Source organism: Pseudorasbora parva, chromosome 7, assembly GCF_024679245.1.
Source record: "Pseudorasbora parva isolate DD20220531a chromosome 7, ASM2467924v1, whole genome shotgun sequence".
NCBI classification, from domain to species: domain Eukaryota; kingdom Metazoa; phylum Chordata; class Actinopteri; order Cypriniformes; family Gobionidae; genus Pseudorasbora; species Pseudorasbora parva.
Genome location: NC_090178.1, coordinates 13,433,143 through 13,453,364, shown reverse-complemented (window position 1 = coordinate 13,453,364; position 20,222 = coordinate 13,433,143). Strand labels below are relative to the sequence as shown.

General features: G+C 36.5%; 1 protein-coding gene across 3 annotated transcripts; it reads right to left on the bottom strand.

The window, feature by feature from the left end:
- Positions 1 to 834: 834 nt before the first annotated feature.
- Positions 835 to 20,154, bottom strand: sh3d21 (SH3 domain containing 21). 3 transcript variants are annotated; one of them, XM_067448207.1, is made up of 17 exons: positions 19,888 to 20,150; positions 18,797 to 18,954; positions 18,632 to 18,689; positions 16,329 to 16,441; positions 15,632 to 15,722; positions 13,963 to 14,024; positions 13,852 to 13,894; positions 13,388 to 13,482; positions 12,451 to 12,549; positions 11,964 to 12,015; positions 9,903 to 9,965; positions 9,054 to 9,177; positions 7,031 to 7,244; positions 4,759 to 4,827; positions 3,748 to 3,929; positions 3,596 to 3,659; positions 835 to 1,498 (listed from the first exon to the last, which is right to left on the bottom strand). In XM_067448207.1, exons 1-17 carry the CDS (start codon positions 19,889 to 19,891, stop codon positions 1,469 to 1,471), a joined length of 1,521 nt encoding a protein of 506 aa, XP_067304308.1. In that variant the 5' UTR covers positions 19,892 to 20,150; the 3' UTR covers positions 835 to 1,468. The 3 variants fall into 3 exon arrangements, with proteins under 3 accessions (XP_067304308.1, XP_067304309.1, XP_067304311.1); XM_067448208.1 differs by lacking the exon at positions 9,903 to 9,965 and having other exon boundaries at positions 19,888 to 20,154; XM_067448210.1 differs by lacking the exon at positions 4,759 to 4,827 and having other exon boundaries at positions 19,888 to 20,144.
- Between the last annotated feature and the right edge of the window lie 68 nt (positions 20,155 to 20,222).

Below are 20,222 nucleotides of genomic sequence, written 5' to 3'. Positions count from 1 at the left end.
GTGGTACAACGCCTAAAAAAAATCTCATGGGAACTTCAATTTTTGTGATATCAACTTCAAATTTGGAACACAAATGGATTAGACATATGGCTTTGATTTGATAGTAATTTTAGAGTCCACATTATTTTGTAACATATATATTTTATATTAAATATTAAATATCTAGTACAGTATATTTGATTTACAGTACATTTAAACTTCCATAACTTTTATAAACTTAATTTTTTTGAAGTGATTTCACTTGAGCAATACTCTGCTGACTGTCTTCTTTAAAATGAGACCAAACTTATGTCTATATTCCAAAGCATTCTTGAATTGCAACCATTTAAGTTTGGATAGTGAATTTTCATGTATATTTTCAAAAAGGGGGGTGACACTTAAGGGGTTAATTTTCAGTTCCAGTTCATTTTGATTTTAATATTGAGCTTTACATACATCAAAAATGAAACATTGTTTTCATTAAGTACATTCTGATATACATTTTTTTTTAAATATTTAAACTTATAACAATGCCTAATATGTATAGAACCCATATAACATTTAGGACAAGCCCTAAAAAGGAAAGAATGTGAGTATATCCTGACTGATGGTTTGTGTCATCACTGAACCTGAAAACCGTACAGTATTTCGATTTGGAATTAAACTGAATGTCATCAAAAATGATCCTAACTCTCCACAAAGGGAAAATGGAATTTCAGATTCTGTTAGTCACAAAGCAAAGTCTCTTCATGCCATTCACAAAGGAACTTTTAAATAGTATTCACAGTGTTATAATTGGTCAAAAATGTCTTGTCATTTCAAAAGATTTCTATTTAATCAGACCACTGGGGTTATGGGGGAATGCTTTTATTTGATTACTTTGTTTAAGGTTGCTTGCATTTTGATACCAGTTCTGTATTTGATATCTTCATCTCACAAAATAAAGCCATTGTGTTTCATAGTCTTGACACAGATAAAACGTTTATGTGGTTGCATTTAAAAAAAGACATCAATTCATGTTTATAATTAAAGTCTCAGGGTAAATCAGGTTTGCTGCAAAAACATGTAACCATCATCAGTGGAAGTATTAACTGATTTATTTTCTACAGAATACCACAAAACAGAAATATATTAAAATAAAGTGTTAATACATTAAAATATAGCATGGTTTACCCTGAATATCCATGAAAAAAAAAGATATTCAATATTTACACATTTTAAAATGCATATGTCTTAAGAAACGAGAGGACTCCCATAACCAAGTGAGCCGTTTAGCATATATGAAAAACCAAAGGTCTTTTTGTAGTTCTGCTCTCTGAATAGAGCTCAGCTTTTTGGTCCACTTAATTAGGAATTATTCAACAAGTCACAAGTGCTGGATTTCCATATCGGCTGCACACTCCATCATTGTCTTTCTGTAGCCTTTATGTCCATGTCCCAGAAAAGGATCACATAGTTGGGATTGTGAACTCCTGATGATTAAGGGATGCTATTTTTTCCTCAGAGCCTCCACTTGATCCTATAAATATTAAAATATTGTTTAAAACAAGCTGTACTGAACATTAAGGGAAAACTGTCAAACTTAAATATAGTCTCACATTAATGCTAGTGTAAAATCTACAGGTAAACATCTGAATCAGGCTAGAAGAGATTAAGTCTTTTCTTTTTCTTTACTGCCAGATATATATTTGGCTATTTTTCTTTATGACAACGGTTATGTGATGCAGATGTTTGGAGGTTCTATCAGGTTGTGTTTTTAACTCACTGCTGCTCTCTTGAGGATGAAGATGGTACTGAACACACAACGTGCCTTTATGTCTTGCCCTGAATGTGGAAGTTGAGTGAAGCCCAACTTATACTTCTGCATTGAATGTACTCTGTAGCTACGTTGTAGCCTGTGTAGGCATGCATAGCCGTATGTAGCCGTATGCATGTAGCCGTCGGCATGCATAGCCTATGACGTACCCAGACGTGCACCTCTCCAAAAATATAACAGTGCCGATTCTACACGGATCGTAATGGTTTTGGTCTGCCAGGACGCCTCCTTCCACTGCATGTCAACTCAACCCAGACAAGGACGCAGAAATATAAATGAAAATCGACGTGTAGCCCACGGCGAAGAGGCTACGCCGCAGGTCCAATGAAGAAGTATAAATCAGCCTTTAGTAGGGGTGTAAGTAAACAGAAGTCACGGTGTTATGTAGACTACCTTTGTTTTGGGGCCAAGTTTCGATACGAGTTCGGTGCAGCACAAAAAAGCAAACCATCCACAATGCTAGGTTTCTTGTATAGGTCATATTTTTTGTAGGGCTGATAAATAAATAAAAAACTAGAAACAAAACTGAAAAACATCTGTTGTGTTATAAAAGAACAAAATAGAATAGTGAAAAATAAATCTTGTGCAAAGATTTTTTTGCGCTTGAGTTCATTAACATGCGGTGACAATGGCGGACGCACAAAGTTCAATATGAGACTTTTCCAAGAACTCACGGAAAGATAAGTGAAAAGAAGAAAGTGTGCCATCTATATCTGAGCCTACTTCACCTTTCCACAAGGAGACAGAATAAAAAATGAGTACAAGTCATAGGCATCACATTTCCAGGACATGTTCATTGCATCAATGGACTGTAGTGGGACCTGACACAAATCAGCACAAGGCCAAAGATATTTTCTCATAACAGCAGAAACAACTTTACTCATTTATGGCCATAAATTATGGTCAGATAAGAGGAAGATACCATTCGAAACTGCCAAGAGTCTACTTTCATTTGTGTACACTACACTCTTGTAAAATAAAGACAACAAACAGGATGTCACATTCTGTTGTCCCATTTTCTTTTCTGTGAAGTTAGTAGAGTGCGTCACAAATATGAATCGAAACTCAGCAGCATATAGGCTACTAGCAAGGTCTTGCGTGCCATCTGAACTTGTTTTGGGTTGATGTATGGTCCCAAATCAGTTCAATGAAAACTCTGCCCTGCAGCTGATTCTTAAGATTTTCTTGGTCATGTCAAGAACAGTACTGATTGTTAGTAGTTTAGTAGTTTAGGTTAGCAAACAGGTCCTTCTGGATTGAAGCGCAAATACATGCACATTTTAACCCGATTACGCACAATAACCCAACAATAAACGTGATCATGTAAACCAACTTCCTTTATTGGAATAAGGTCATGAACAGCTCAAGCATAAACGGCTCATCACAGCTACATTTTTGCCCCTTCCGCTGATTTCATGCACCATGTAAACACATTAACCTGCTTTCTGTTGGCTTATTGAAGTGTGCATTTGTGCTTTGTGCGGATTTGAACGCATCCAGACATAGCGAGAGTTTTGCATTAAGGGAGGAAAATTAGCTAATTATTACAGTTTGGCGTCACTACCGAGAAATAACCTGATATATTAATAAAGTCTTGTCTGCGTTATTGGTTTGCATGTAAACAGGTTCCCAATAAGATGATTTTTTTGCTATCAGTGTACTGGTGTGCCAGTAAACATGCTCATTGATATAATTGAATGATGTAAAAAAAAAATTGACTTCTCTTTCTATGTTCTATTTTACAAGTTCATTTTAGATATGGGACTTATCTTCACAGTATAGACTTAAATCTCACCACACCTGTAATCTCATCCGTTTTTCAGTCTCGTCCTTCAGTTCATCTTTAAGCTCCTTTATGTCTCTCCTGGTCATGAAAGGCAAAGAGGCATATTGCAATTAAAGAAATGTGTGATATGATCATTCAGGTGTGGTGGTCAGGGGTTTATACTCACTCATGCTGTGCTTTGAGGAGATCCAGTGACATGCGGAGATCTTTGAGTTCAGTCAGCACATTGGCCAGTGATGCGGTCTCCTCCTGAACCACGGCTTTGCTATCAGTCTGTGTCTTGGGCTGTAAAATGCTCTTAGTTGCCTGGTCTGCATTGGCGGGAGGAGCTGACTGAGGCTCTGTAACCTGTGAAAGTAATACCAGCAGCTGAGCAATGAGGGGTGAAGAGGGATATACTAAATCCTAGGCCAAGAGGTTAACAAATGGTTGTATACTGTAGTTCAAAAATTTGGGGTCAGTACTTTTTTTTTGTTGAAAGAAATGGATACTTTTATTCAGCAGAGGCATTCAATTGATCAAAAGTGCCCCATCCCCTCCAATAAATGGTAAAGTTTTATTCTTTTAACCTTTCCATTCAATCGAAGCATCCACAAAATTAAGCAGCACAAAGGTTCTTAACATTGAAAATAATATGAAACTCTTGAATAATTAGCATATAGGAAAGGCTTCTGAAGGATCATTTGACACTAAAAACTGATGCTGAAAATAAAGCTGTCTTTATCTTTAGCTTAAAAAGATAATAGAAAACACTTATTCTAAATTGTAATACTATTTCACAATATAACTGTTGTACTGTATTATTGATCAAATAAATGCACTCTTAGAGAGCATAGGAGTTTTTAAAAAAACATCTTACTTACCTCAAACTTTTGAACAGGGGTATATAACAGATGTTTAAGGAGATATTGTATAGAATAATCCCATAATGTAATAATTAATTTTACAACCTTTGGTAACACTTTAGAACAACTTTCATTAATAGGGCCTTAAACATTATATACAGCTTGACAGATCAATAGCTAATGTACATTCAAATATGAATATTTATGATAATACTATAGGCACATACGAATTGCACTTTCATATATGAGGTACATGAGGTAATCTGATCTGTCAAGCATTATATAATGTAATATTATTATTAAGGAAAGTTCTTGTAAAGAGTTATCCAAACCTCTTGAATATTTTGTGGTAATCCATCTTTTTCTTCTGAAGTGTCATTGTGGTCAGTTTCATCTGGAACCTTTATGAAAAGCAGATGTTATTTGGATTAATTTAAGACATTAAACTGAGTTTTATCTTATTTAAAAATTACTATTATAATATGTAATTATTATTATTTTATAATCATGGTTAATTATTTTAATTGATTGACATCCCTAAATTTGATTGACAGCCCTTTTTGATTTTCCTCATTTTTATCATCATTCCCATGCCCCTTCCCAGACAGCTTTGGCTTGAGTGTAGTCTTAGGCATTGATTTAGTTTAATTAAACATTTTTAGGTTTGAATCATTGAGAGTCTGATGTTGCAGTTCATCTCTGCGGTCCCCCTGTGGTGAAAATCAAGTTTTTAATATTGTTTATATGTTTATGTGATGTTTTTAATATGCTTTAAGAGAAACCAACACAAATCGCTGAGTATTTTCTACTTAAGCCCGGAACACATCGAAACCGACAAGGCTGGCCACACACTTGACGGTTTTAAGCCCAATTTTGAGCCAATTCGATAGGCTACAGAGTCGATGCTTGTCGCAAACTTTTTGCTGATTCCGGATGTTGCATAGCCTGACAAGCCAGACCCACATCAAGATGTTTGGTCTGGAAACTCACCATTGACAGGGCTCAATCCGAGGAGCGGGATAAACGGTTGTCTTTCAAACTCCCTCTGCACGTGATAGGATAATCGCTACACCAACCAGAGCAACGAAAGTGAAACAGAGCTCGTTGATAGATTAAACATTCACCGTAGCCGGTCGGCTAAACCCCAAACACATCTTCCCTTTTTAAGAATGACTTCAGTGCCGTTCTTTGTTCTTTTCTCAGAGAAAAGCTTTACTCCAAGTCTTCCAGAGTCGCGGTCAAAGCTGATTCGAAAGACCGCCGTTCGCCAGTTTCTGTGTTTACTAGAAGCACACAAACGCAACTCGGCCATCGTCATTATGGCCCCGCCCGCCGACTCTATACACGATGCGGTTGGCCCGTCCAGAGTGAGGGGAATACAGCTCAGAAGGGTATTGAGAGTTCCTAGACGACACTTGCGGGCAGATTAAATTTGCTGCCGCTAGGGTGCGTCTAGATTTCTAAGGCTAGATGTTGCATGCTTCTATACCTGAAACTGAAACCTGAAAAAGCAGCAAACAAACATGCTACGAAAGCAGAGTATAGAGAATTTTTTTTATAAATAGAATATGGGTGAAATATTTTTTTTCCTCCTTTTTTTTAGCAAAACTGACGTCAAGAGAACCAGCTGATCATGTCAATCTTTCTCCATTTGTTTTCCTTCTCAAGTCACGTTTGGCCTCTCGAGTCTCGTAAGATCTCGTCTTGCAGTGAAAATGTTACTACAAACAACAGGTGTGTGGTCATGCGGCCCGGACGAATCTTCCAGTGTGTGCATTAGGAGGATTAATGCAAAAAATCTGTTAAAACTGCCCTTATGTCTAAAACTAGTTAAGATTTGAAAATCCTCCTTAGTTTTTTCATTGTGTTCCGCATTGTTGGCTCTAGTTGGACGCGATCGGATTTATAATATAATATTATATTATATAACTGAACAGCCAATCAGTGCACAAGACTAATAGCTAATAACTAAATAACCAATAACCAAAAACGGCACAGACAGTATTCTGTTCTAATTTTTATCATCTTACATCAGTGTTCTCGGGTGAATATTTTAACATGAGCGGAGTGGAATAAAAAAAAGCAAGGGTTGATATTCAAAATGGTAAGCACGTGCTGTTTTTTTATGGTTTGTGAATCTGCAGGCTGAATGGTTTTCCTTTTTTGAAAGACGAATATATCTGCAGAAATAGACAGTGGTCTCATTTACATGCATGTGCAGAACTTGCTAGTTGACAGTCGGCTGTAGTTCTTTTGGTCCCCTTACGTCGCTGGTCCCCTTATAGTGAAATAACCATTTTGCGCTGTCATGTTTCTACAGTAGCCCTAAGTGGACAAAATTCTCTACAGAGTGCTAGTCACCCTGTGCCCTCTCCGATGTTGTCATTTTTTGTCCTGTGTCGGCCACCGTAGCGCCAGTCAATTGCAATTCACAACCTCGTCGCTAGATGCTGCTAAAATTCACACACTGCAATTCTGAGCCACAAAGAGATTATTTCCACATGGATAAAGTGATTTACTACAGGGGGACTTAACTAAAAGCCAATCAACTCAAATCCTGGAGCGTTTACGAGTGTCACATCTGTGCCTTTGTGTAAAGCTCACTTGTACAACAGGGGCGAGGACTGTTGGGGGTCTTCGCTGTGGAGGTTTAGCTCTGTTGGCTGTGGGATGGCTCAGTTTCTCTGAAGACACGTCCACACCGTCAAACTGGTCAGGGGTCTTATCTTTAACGTCCTTATTGTCTTTAAACTCTTTCTGTACTGGTGAGGCAGGGGGCTGTTGTTTCGGCGAGACAGGTTGTGGCTCTTCAACTTTTCTAAGAGGGGGAAAATATGCATTATGCAAATTACACAAACGTTTCTGAAATGTATTTTAACATATTGTCTAAGTACTTAAAGGGTTAGTTCACCCAAAAATGAATTTGATGTCATTAATGACTCATTCCACACACTGCAAAAAATGCTCTTCTTACTTAGTATTTTTGTCTTGTTTCTAGTCAAAATATCTTACATTTAAGAAACATTTACTAGACAAGTAAAAGACCTCCGTTCATCTTCAGAACATAGTTTAAGATTTTACATTTAGTCCGAGAGTGTATGCACACTATACTGTCCATGTCCAGAAAGGGAATAAAAACATCAGAGTAGTCCATATGTGACATCAGTTAGTTAATTAGAATCTCTTGAAGCATCGGAAATACATTTTGGTCCAAAAATAACAAATACTACGACTTTATTCAGCATTGCCTTCTCTTCCGTGTTTGTTTTCAAACATCAAATAAAGATTTGAACAGTTAGGAATCAACGCATTGATTCATGATTTGGATCGCATGTCAAACTGCTGAAATCACATGACATTGGCGATCCGAATCGATACGCTGATTCACAACCGTTCTAATCTTTATTTGAGGAGTGAAAACAAACACGGAAGAGAAGAATGCTGAATAAAGTCGTAGGTTGTGTTATTTTTGGACCAAAATGTATTTGATGCTTCAAGAGATTCTAATTAACTAACTGATGTCACATATGGACTACTTTGATGATGTTTTTATTACCAAAGTATGTTATGTTTTATTAGTGTGCCTAAACTTGCATACGCTCTCGGACTAAATATCAAATATCTTAAACTGTGTTCTGAAGATGCCGGAGGTCTTACAGATGCGCTGAAAAAAATGCTCTTCTTACTTAGTATTTTTGTCTTGTTTCTAGTACAAATATCTAAAAGTTCTCAAAACAAGAAGTATTTATTAGACACGCAACAGTAATTGTCTTGTTTTGGGAAAAATAACTCAATTAAGAGAGTTTTTGTTTAAAATAAGCAAAATAATCTGCCAATGGGGTAAGAAAAATAAGATTATTTTTCTTACCCCATTGGCAGATTTTGCAAAAAAAAAAAAACCTTAATTTTGAGTTATTTCTTCCCAAAACAAGACAATAATTTTTACTTGTCTAGTAAATGTTTCTTTAATGTAAGATTTTTTTTAGATATTTTATATTTTAAGCATTTTTTGCAGTGTGTGGAACGACATTCGGGCAAGTCATTATTGACATCAATTTCATTTTTGGGTGAACTAACCCTTTAAAATACATAGGTACAAAGCAAGCAGCAAACACATTTTCTCTGTACTAAAATTAAAATAAACGTTAACATTTGTAACGCTGAGCCTATACATTTGTGTCTAATATGTCAACTTTTTTTTTTAAAACATTACATTAACTGTTAATTGACTGTAATAGTTAGTTTGTACATGCAATTCTGTCAGCTTTCTGTAAACTCTGCACATGGCAGTTTCTGTTTTTTATATGCTCACTCAGAAAAACAGGAAACAGGCAGTTTGAGTTTGTTTAGTCCCTCAGCAACTCATAAAATTTCCATCGCTCTTTACAAGACTGAACATTCACAGGCCCTTTTGAATAACACAATGCTAAATGATCATCTAATGAGGGGGGATTCAGTGCCTCAGGAAAATAACTGACCAATGGAAGGGGATTTCATTTATTATTAAATAGTGAAAAACATTAGTATTTTAGATTTCTTAAATATTCTCTGTTACCTGAAATGAAAGTCTCATGAAAAGCATCACAAGGTTTTATGCTCTAACATGATTTGCTGAGGCATCACTTACTTTGGTACTAGTTTTATGGGCTTTTCTTTGGCGGGAGGTGGAGGAACAGGTGGTTTGTGTAGACCAGGCAACTTGATTTTACCAGGTGGGTCACTTCGAAAGTCTTTAGTGTCTTGTTTCTCACCTGTGTGCAAAGACGAGATTGGGAGAGTTTTTTCTTAGATTGTAGAGCTTATAAATGAGTTAATTGAAGTAATAAATGTTAGACATATATTTAAAAAAATTAATAAAATAATAATAAATAGTTTAAAGGTGTGTTCACAATCACATTTGTAGTTTGGTTCTCTCAGTTCTTTCGGTCCGGACCAAGAATGAAAATGATACATTTAGTCCTGGTTCACTTAGTGTTCACACTTTTACGGCATCAAAATAGAGTCAAACCAGTGACAGGAATTTGTCTGTTGCGCACAAAAAACAAAAATCTGCTGCAAGATGACGCTTCTTAGATGCCTGTACCAAACTGTAATGGGCAACATTGTGACTATGATGAGAAGAACCAGGTGTGCTTGAGCATTCTGTCCTTTTTAGGGTCATATCTTGAGTCATCGCGTCCTTTTTTTGGTTCGTTGTCTTTAATTTGTGTTGCATTCATATTTCAGTCAAACCGCACCAGAGTTTAAGACCCATCTTTTCAGGGGTCTCGGGTTTGTTTGTTTGGTTGCACATCAGGTTTCGGATGGCAGCGTTCAGTTATTCAAATGAACCGCATTAACAGAGCAATCGGATCGGAGTTCATTTTAATCGAACCAAACCTGTGAAGTGTGAACACACCCTTATATGTAAATATACCGGAATACTCCTGAATACAGGATGTTGTACTTTTAAAGGTTATTTAAAGGTGTTGATTACTTTTAGTCTCTGTCTGTGGTTTCATATCAGAGCTTTTCTGGTCCATCACTGGCATCGGATTCCCTGAGATACAAAAGTTACAATAATTATTCGTTTTTTTCCATCAATGTAACAAACATATGTAACTGTCACTGTTGCTTCTTCTTAATGTTAATACAAGCTGAATGTTGGCACACCCTCCTATAAATAGAAAAGCCCAAAGGACTTGTGTTGGGTGTAATATAAAAAATGATTTATAGGGATGTTAGTTTAAAAATGGTCACCCAGATGAAGGCTCTGTTGCAATGTGTTGGTTGTGTTTAATATAACAGCTCTATTTTAATAAAGCCTTTTTAATAACATACCCCACACGAGAGGACATCTTGACTACTATAGCCTGTCTAAAGAGTGCCAGAGAAGGCCAGCCAGAACCCTTGAAGCAATTTGGGCTACCATTCCCTTTACACACTTTTCAAATAACAGCACAAAATAAGCATCACTTTGAAGCACTCTCACAACTAAACAGGACGCATGCTGGAGGTCTCAGTGGCATGGGAACTTGTAACTTTCCCTGACAAATGAGCAACGGAGATGGCCTGCTGTTTCCTGTGGCTACAAAAAAAAATTCTCATGGGTTCCTGAATAAAACCCGAATCAACAGTAATTAAACCGTGTCCTACTAAACACACCAGATCGCTGTTCTCATTTCAAATTAGTCTTGTCAAAATCAAATGCATGCATGGATCTTGCCAGAGCCATAAATAATCACATAAACATCCACTCTCATACAGAACATTGTTTCACATCTCATCGACCATATGACAAGATCTTTTCTTTTGAAACCATATATAAAAATAAATAAAATAAAAACTACTGAAAACCCCATGCTATGACTTTTCTAACTGACAAATTATACTGCAAATAAAGAATAAAATAAGAATTAAGAATAAATATAGTCTATACATACCCTGTCAGTTGCCAGTTTTTCAACAACCCTGTTTATATGGAAAATAAGGCGTATATATAAAGAGCAGAGGGGTGCTCTGCTCTTGCCTTCTTCTAGAGTCTGCTCACATGACTCTTCATGGCCTACACAACAACTTCCTGTCACAGCCCCACACAGCTGCATCAGTGTTTCTTAGAGCGGTTTGTGGTAATGTGTATGAAGTCAGATTTAAAAATTCCGCACAAAACAGATTTTTGAACTACATTTCCAGACTTTTAACAACAATTTAACACTGTCACAGAGAGAATTCCGCAGCAAAACACACGATCATCCTGAGGGAAAAATGGCAGTGTTGACGCTTGAGTGCAAAACAAAACGTTAGATAAGCAAAAAGCCTACTTCCTGTCCTAGAAATGAGTTGTCAATAACAGGTGCAGAAACTGCATTTTACAGTTCGTAGTTTTCATCAGAGTTTTTGGGAACTACTAAACAAACTAACTTGTTAATTCCTCAGAAAAGTCAAGCTGAATAAAATATGATCATAAAGCATAATAATGGCTGTCAAGCACTGTATAAAGTTTATAGAACAGTCATAAACATAATTATTTGTGCATGATGTGAAAAAATAATAGTAAAAAAACTGAACTTGATCAACTTCCTCTAGTTAATAATATTCTTGGTCACATCTAAAAAATAGTGTCTCATCTCAAACAAAAGTATGTAACTATGACGACTTATCCTTCATTAAAACCACAACTCAAGAATCAGTGTATATATAGCAGTTTTATCCTTTGATGAAACATACTTATTTGATGAAGACAGTGCTTTTACAAAGACACTAAAGCCTATACTCTTTTATAACTTTGATTGGCTTTAGTATACTGATTTAGACAAAATAATAATTCACATAAAGTCTCAATTAAACCATTAAAACAAATATGACGGTAACAAGTGTTTCAAAGACGGTCTGACATGTGCCACTACATTTTCCATCTAATAAAACCAGCTCACACACCCCCATAATCTTTAAATGCAGCTATTTCTAGCAACGTTTCCAGCTACCGCACGTTCGATATAATCTGAAGAATCTTGTCGAACCAGCCCTGCCGGCTATGACTAATGTGTTGATGCCTTACCTGCGTGTTTCTGAGAGCCACGTCTCACCGGTGTCTGGCCTGCATTCCCGGTCTGTGTCAGAAATGAGAAATTGTTAACCGAATATGAATTAGTCCTTTTGAGCAGGATAAAGCTGACACTCTTCATATAGGAAGAATCAAGTCACCGTTTTAGTGTTCCTCTCCTCTAATGGAAACCTCTGAGTCAATCTCTTTTAATAAGTCCAAAGTTACAGGAAGAAAATAGTCATTTATAAACCAGTTAGCCGTCTTGTATAATCACGGACACGATCAAGGAATTGAAAACAGGTTTATAACCTCCAGTCTGTTCCACCTAAAAACAAATTCAACTATTTGTAAACTAGAATGAATGCCCTTGGCCTTAAAATGGTTTTCTGAGCCAGCGCATTAGTAAAAGCCCAGAGTAGTGTTGACAAAAGGGAGACTCCCATTCTCTAACAACACACAAATGGGCCAATCATGAGAACATTTCTCCGTCCACACTCACATGAAGAGTATCCGCTGGGATCACCATGACAAAGTTATCTGGAAAAAATCCCCTGTGTCCGTTAAGTTCCCCCTCCCACCAGCCATCATCCTCAGTGGCCTTCAGGGAAAAAGGGAAAAAGAAAAGAAAGACACAAAGCTGACTAACTCCAACTTGTATATGGGTATAAACAAACATCTTATGTTGTCTGTTATTAATACACATGATATCACTCCATTCTCTTTTTGTTTCATATAAACTACCTAGAAATGTTTGGGTCCAACAAGATTTTTCTTTAAATAAACTTTTTTTTTTTGTTCAGCAAGAATGCATTAAATTAATCATAAGTGACAGTACAGACATTTATGTTTCCACCAAAATATTAAGTAGCATCAAATCCCTGAAGACTGAATAACAGCTGATAAAAATTCAGCTTTGCCATCACAAACAAATTACATTTGAAAATATATCCAAATATAAAACTTTTAAATTGTTAAAAATATTTCACAATATTACCATTTTATTGTATTTTTGATCTAATAAATGCAGCCTTGGTAAACAAACTTTTTTTCAATAAATAGTCATGTACTAAATAAAATATTGTACAGCCATGTGATCATATGCAGTCAAGATACACCCCTTCAGAATGATACAAGATGCAGTATATGTTGGCATACTGATCACCTTGTTAGGGTTTATTATTTTGCTGTATGACAGTTAGCTGACTGTACATTATCCTTTACATACAAATCAGGTGAGGTTATTTTTCTTTAGAAAAATATATTGTGTGGTCAGCTGTATAAATAGAAAGTAGTCTGTCTGTTTGGTGACCAATGATTTGTCATCCTGATTTAATGCTGCTTAACGTTTTTGAGGAAACCATGATACATATTTTTCAGGATTCTTTGATGAATTAAAGGTTCAGAAGAATAGAAATCTACATTATGACATGACACACCTTGTTGATAATTGTTATGACATCTCCCTTCTTCAGATTCAACTCATCGTCGGCAACAGCTGTGTATTCGAACATGGCCTGACAGCATTCTTTCACTGCGGAGGAATTAAACATGTATTCAGCGACCTCAAATTTGCTGCCATTCTGATTAAACTTATTAGCGAGTTTTCCTTAATGAATTTGCTCTGGCAGGTTTGGTGGGTGAATCTGAAAGCACATGTTCAAAGCACAGCTCTTCTGCTATGAAACCCTTAAGGAAGTCCTTTAAGAATTCATTCACTGAAAACAGCCACTGGCATTGTCTTAAGACTCTGTGTTTCCTTTGTCACGGTCTATTATAGGAATAGTCTTAGTCAGTTCAAGTTCGGTCTCTTCAAGTTGAAAAGTGCACCCTCAAGAACCAGCTAAACAGCATTTTAATTAATCTTCAACTGTATGATATGGCATGTTTAAAGACATCTCACCACTTGTTTTTCTCCGTAAACTTGGTCTTTGCTGTCCTTTTCCCTGTAAAAAAATATAATACAATTAATATAATATATATAACAATACAATATAATTAATATAATATTCACCTCTTTATTGAAGACAGCTTCAGAGAGTTTAGGCCTGGCTTTGGCTTCAGTTATCTTGCCATCTGCAGAACATCACGAGGGATCAGAAAGACAGCAGCAAACATAGGGTTCACACAGAACGCGGTTTTGTTTTGAGCCACGGGGAGTAGAAAAGGGCAAAAACCAAGGTCACAAGATGTGTTTTTTAAGTTGAACTTCTTTAAGTTTATGAAAATAAAATGTAAAAATATTTTAAAATAAATATACAGCTCTGAGAAAAAGTAAGACACCATCTAACATAGATTTGAGTTTTTTTTCAGAGCTGTATATTTTACAAAACAGGTTTTACTCTAAAAGCGCAAGAAAATTAAAGTGAAATTAAAGTTAATATCTCAAAATCTGCCTTTTTATGTACTTCAGTACTCCGTCTGGGATTGCTGTATATTCTCTGATTTTCTCCGGTCAAATTTTAAGCGGTCCAATCGGTGAACAGATAGAGAGGCTGAGAACGATGACATTGATGTTGTGCACTAGTTTGAGATGACATACGTCACTCACGACCAAAAGTTAGCGGTTTAATTTGGTAATGGCAGATCCAGAGTGGCTCTGGGCAGATCCAATAGTTTTAAACTTCAGAGGACCCGCCGTCAAGGAAGTTAACGCTTGTCAATGGAGAGTGGCCAGACTCTCTGTACAAATGAAAATGTACGAGAGTCTGGTAGAACGGTACAAAAAAAATGAGCTTTCAGTAAAATTTGCTCATGCACAGAACCAAACATTTTCACTAGGTGACATCCAGGCTCTATTATGAACCACATAAAGGCGCCACCATTTCCATATGGTTTGAGTAATCTGAACCTTCCATAACTTTCATACAATTTATGAAGTAGACATCCTGCTTACAAGTAGTATGGGCAGTTTGCAGCATTTAGAATTCAACCAACAACAAACACAAAAGTTGTGAAAAGAACACCGGCATGCGTTGCCACATCAGAAATTTACATTTACATTTATGCATTTGGCAGACGCTTTTATCCAAAGCGACTTACATTGCGGTTTTTTTTTTAAAGTACACATTTTACTCTTTTTTTTTTTGTCAATTCTTGCTTTCCCTGGGAATCGAACTCATAACCTTGGCGTTGCAAGCGCCACGCTCTAATGGTTGAGCAACAGGAACACCAAATAAATGGAGAATGTAATGTTTTTTTCCTTTATACTTAACTTTTTCAGACCTTTTTTCATCCAAAAATGTAATGGATTTTTAACTTTTAAACACTTGGCATAAAAACACTTAGGTTTCTACCTAATTTGCAATACATGCCTTATGAGTATGAAAATATTTTTGCAGATTCATATATTATTGCTTCTCTGTAATACTATAGATTGTAAGCTTTCAAATTATATATCGTTTGTCAATATTACTTCAGGTTTTTACGAAGATATTATTGTTTTAAATATATAATGGAAAACGCCCCACATGGGATGGTAACAGTTAAGAGGTGCTTCCTGCATAAGAGATTTTCAGTATTTAGTGATTGTTCTAAGCTTTTAATAAACTTCGGACATCAGTCAAACCTTAGGCCAACCAAAACCAGTAAAAAGGGCACTGTATTAACTGTAGATTTAAGATTATGATCATTATGTAAAACAATTAAATCCTTACAGTTCGAGTTTTAGTGTACAAGCTCACCTTTTGAAGGAACAAAAATTTCCTTAACAAAATTTGATGGAAAGGCTCCTATTTGGTTATTTTTCTTTCCCATCCACCACCCATCTTCAATCTAAAAGACAAAAGAAAAAGCAGATTAAAACATGACATTGATTAAAATATAAAATCTGATTTTGAAGCAAAAACATTTCCAACCATTATATATACACATTAAAACAAGCTTTTCTGATCCCAGACATATGTAATCTCAACTCAAAATTTCATTGATTTCATATTTACAATTTTTCAATATATTTGAAAAGTAGCCGTGACCAAAAAGCTAAATTATATAATGCCAGACAGCCATTATTATAACTTATCTCAAAAAAAAAAAAAAAAAACCTTCAGGTAATGCACTATTTTTTTTTTTTTATGTAGGTGCTCTCATCACCTTTTGGAATATTGGTTTTCAAATGACAGCTGACTGTCTACATACAAATAAAGTAGCACATACATGCATATATATTATAATTTGAAATGAATAATATAATAATTTGAATAGGAGCAGTGAACATTCTACCCAAAGAAAAATAATTTGGTAAGACCTGAGGGTGAAATATATTCAAGTATGCCTACCTCTTCAGCAAGTTTGTAGTAAAACATTTTATACGAGACCATTCACGTGAAATCTACTTGGCATCATGAAAGTTTTGCGTCTATAGAAATGTGGGGTGTATACCTCTCTGATAATCTCGATGGTCTCCCCGAGAACCAGCTCCAACTCGTCCTCATGCGTGGGATTGTAGGGAAAAGCCACCTCGCATTTCCTTGTCTGCACCTTTGGTTTCCTCGCTGGAGAATTTAAGTAAGTAGAAAACATATGGAACATGTCAGCACGTTCAGATGTGAGAACAAACTGAACTGAACTACACTGCAAAAAGCATTTCTAGCTTTTACTTTTACAAGTACTTTTATGACCAGTAACTGTTTTATGGCGGATATAGGGCAGTCCTAGCCTATGGATTTTGCTGGGTATAATTTGAGACCGGATGTGGAGGCACAAACCTTTCATTAGCCTACTTATTTTAGTACCAAGTTGAGATGCTTTGGAGAACTTCAGACACTTACACTTGTGGACCAAGACTCGAATGTAAAAGTTTTTTTTAATGTCACTGAAACACTGTTTATCTATCAAATATCTGGATATTTACAGAACATTATTCTTTTTGGGGATTAATATAAATGTATTAAAGGGCCCGTTCTTCGCGATTCCATCTTGTAAACTTTAGTTAGTGTGAAATGTTGCTGTTAGAGCATAAATAATACCTGTAAAATTATAAAGCTCAAAGTTCAATGCCAAGCGAGATATTTTATTTAACAGAAGTTCCCTTTCAAAGCCTACAGTGAACGGCCGGTTTGGACTACAGCAGGAAGTGCAGGGATGTAATGACGTCACTAGAACCGTTTGTTGACTAACCCTCCGCCCACAAGAACACGCAAAATAGTGGGCGTGGTCTTGTTGCTCTCCCACGTGGAGAAGAGCGCGCATTCAGCGCTTGCATCTCCTCTCCCCATTATGGTAAGAGGCGGGACCTTTCCGGGCAAAGTGAGCTAAGCTGCTGTCCAATCACAACACGGGAAGCGCTGGCCCAATCAGAACTCGTTACGCATTTCTGAATGAGGGACTTCATAGAACAAGGAAATCATCAGGCCGTTTTTAGGACAGAGGAAACAGCGCTGTACAGATAAGTAAATTGTGTGAAAAATACTGTTTTTTTTTTACACACGTAACATGAACTCATGTTATATTGCACACTGTAACTCTAAACGCTTGCGTGATACTTTTATGTCTCCGATCGGCTTTTTTAATTATACATTTTTTCTGAGGCTATTTTCCACACTGGTTTTGATGGGCGTGCCGCACTGGAGACTTGGAAGTAAACACCCATGGCTAAGATTGGATAAGATTTGCATATTTAATGAGCTTCCGCTCCTTTGTCAGGTGAGGGATTGTTTTGAAAGCGGCAACTGGAATAATTCTCTGACAGGGCTCTCAAAACTTCTTTATCAAACAAACACAATGATTGATGATCTCATCCAACCGTTTTGTTTGTTTGGAATATTTTTTTTTATTACTTGGCCCACCAATTGGTGGAGAGAAGCACGAATTGCACACGCGCGCGGCCGCACACCCTTCAAATATCAAGTCAAGAGTGAACAATGCAGATCAAGAAAGGAATGTTATCAACATTTAAGATTCACCGGCCTGCCCAAGAGCTTATGTTTTGATAACCGATCTGGAAAAAACATAGCGCAGGGACATTGGGCTTTGTGAGCCCTGGCACATACATGTCCGAGTCTCATCCCGAATCGCAATGAACCATCAGATAAAGGATTCTCCAGCATTCGATCAGTTTAGCCTTATGAGTTGGTGGGCGGGGCTAGAGAAGCAGGAGTATTTATCTGATGAGGCAGCGTTTCTGCATTCTATGACGTCAATGATCGACATTCTGAGATCTCTCGTTTTCTGGGAGTGGTGTCAATTTTCAGTATCAAGGAAGTTTTCAGCTCCAAAACTTACACAGTAATTTTTTTTTAAAATCAGACATGAATTTCTTCTAGTGACTGATCACATTTAAATTTTTCAGTTGGCCAAATTGAATTTCTGTGAATTTATTTAATTCACAGAAATTCAACTGGACCAATCAATCAATAAAAAAATATATTAAAAAAAGCTAGAAAACTCTCAATTGGAGACCTATTATTTTATTAATTTTTTACAGTGTAACGGTAAGGATATTCTTATATCACAATGAACTTTTATATATCAAAGGCTCAAGGGAAAGTTGATTTTTCAATTTATCGCTGCTTAAATTAATACACCCCTTGCTCAGCCATCAATATAATTTCTGCTCAAGTGAATGATAAGCATAAGCGGGGACAATTACTTTTTGTGCCTTTAAAAAATTAATTAATGAATGAAATACCACCATCCAGTTTATGTTTATCCATTTTGTTATTTAACTTATATTTGAGACTTACATTTCCTCAGGCTTCTTGGCTCTCTGTTGCTGTCCCCTATTAAGTAAACAGGCACTTCCTGTGGGGAGAGAAGAGCTATTTTGAAAATGACCATTATAGGAACTAGGCAAGCCATGGCAAGGCTCTAAACATGGCCATTGAGAGAGTACTCTAACAGATCCAGACCTTGACAAAGTTGCCAGGGAACATGCCTCTCTTTCCTCTCACTTCTCCCTCCAGCCATCCTTCTTCTTTGGCCTTTGAGACATTCTTTACCACATCCCCTACACACACCGTTAACTCATCTGGCATTGTCGCCTCAAAGTCTAGAAGCACAAGCACCTCTAGAATTGACAAAAGAAAGGTGATGCCATTAAGGGTTAGTAAATTTGAGTGTTTATGCAATGTCTTGGCAGTTTTAAAAGTATTTAAAACACGTTTTAAATGTATTCCACAGATTTTCCCTTAAAATCAATGCAAAACAATCTGCAGATTTCATCCAAACCAGGGACAAATTTAGTATGTCAGTGTTAGCCTCATCTTTAATTAAATACTTACCCTACAGATAAATGCATTTAATTATGTGAAAGGCAGGAAAAAACATGCTAAACAGATAGAAGAGATAGGATTTATGTGCCTCTCGAGTACAATGCTAGAGCTGGACAGCCAGAGCAATGTGTTTCAACAGGCCTGGTATGCGAGTTGAACGTGAGTGTGAGCTCAAGGCAAGTACAAAGATCACTGTGCTTGATTCACAATGGCATTGCATACATCTGATTTCCAGTAAGAAACCCTTTGATTGTATGATTGGTCAATCTTAATGTCAAGTTTCAATTACAAGTAGGCCTAGTTTATGGTCAGGTAAACTCATAAAAACAGCCTGAAAATGAGAGAGTCTGCGAATTTGATGGCATAAACTGCCATCACAAGTTTATTTACCAAACATGGAGGGTCGTGCAAGACTTAATGTCTGTAATATATATTTGTTCCTTAAATAATATAGGGCAACATGAAAATACATGCAGAGTAAATCAGTGAATAAATAAATACACTAATTTTGTACATACATCCACGCATACGTTTTAGTAACAATATTAAATACGAAAAGCAGCTCATTCTAAACCATCTGTCACTTTATTTGTCTTCAACTTATCAAAATTCTATTACATTTCCAATGAATGTTGGTTACCTACCGTATACATAACCCACATATCAGACAGAAACAACTCGCCATACCGTAAAAAGACATTATTTAGAAACCAGGGTTACAAACTCACCCATCGCTCCTTTAAAACTGTGCTCAGAACACCAAGTCAGACGATGTAGATTCTGTTTCGTTCTCAAAGTGTCAAGATATCTCTGTGAAATATACAATCCAAAGACAGCACTTTCTTGGACCTCCTTCTTTCTAGTCAAACATTAGCATTGTTGAAAAAGAATTCACACCTAGTCAAGACACGTTATACCCTGAGAGAGATAGAGAGAGTGTGTAACAGGTGAGACAGGTTTGTGTTGGTATGAGCCTCCTGGTGTCATGTGTCACAGCAAAAATTACTGACAGCAGGTGTACTCACTTGCAAGGAATTCAAGGGAAAACCTGATGCGATTTTAT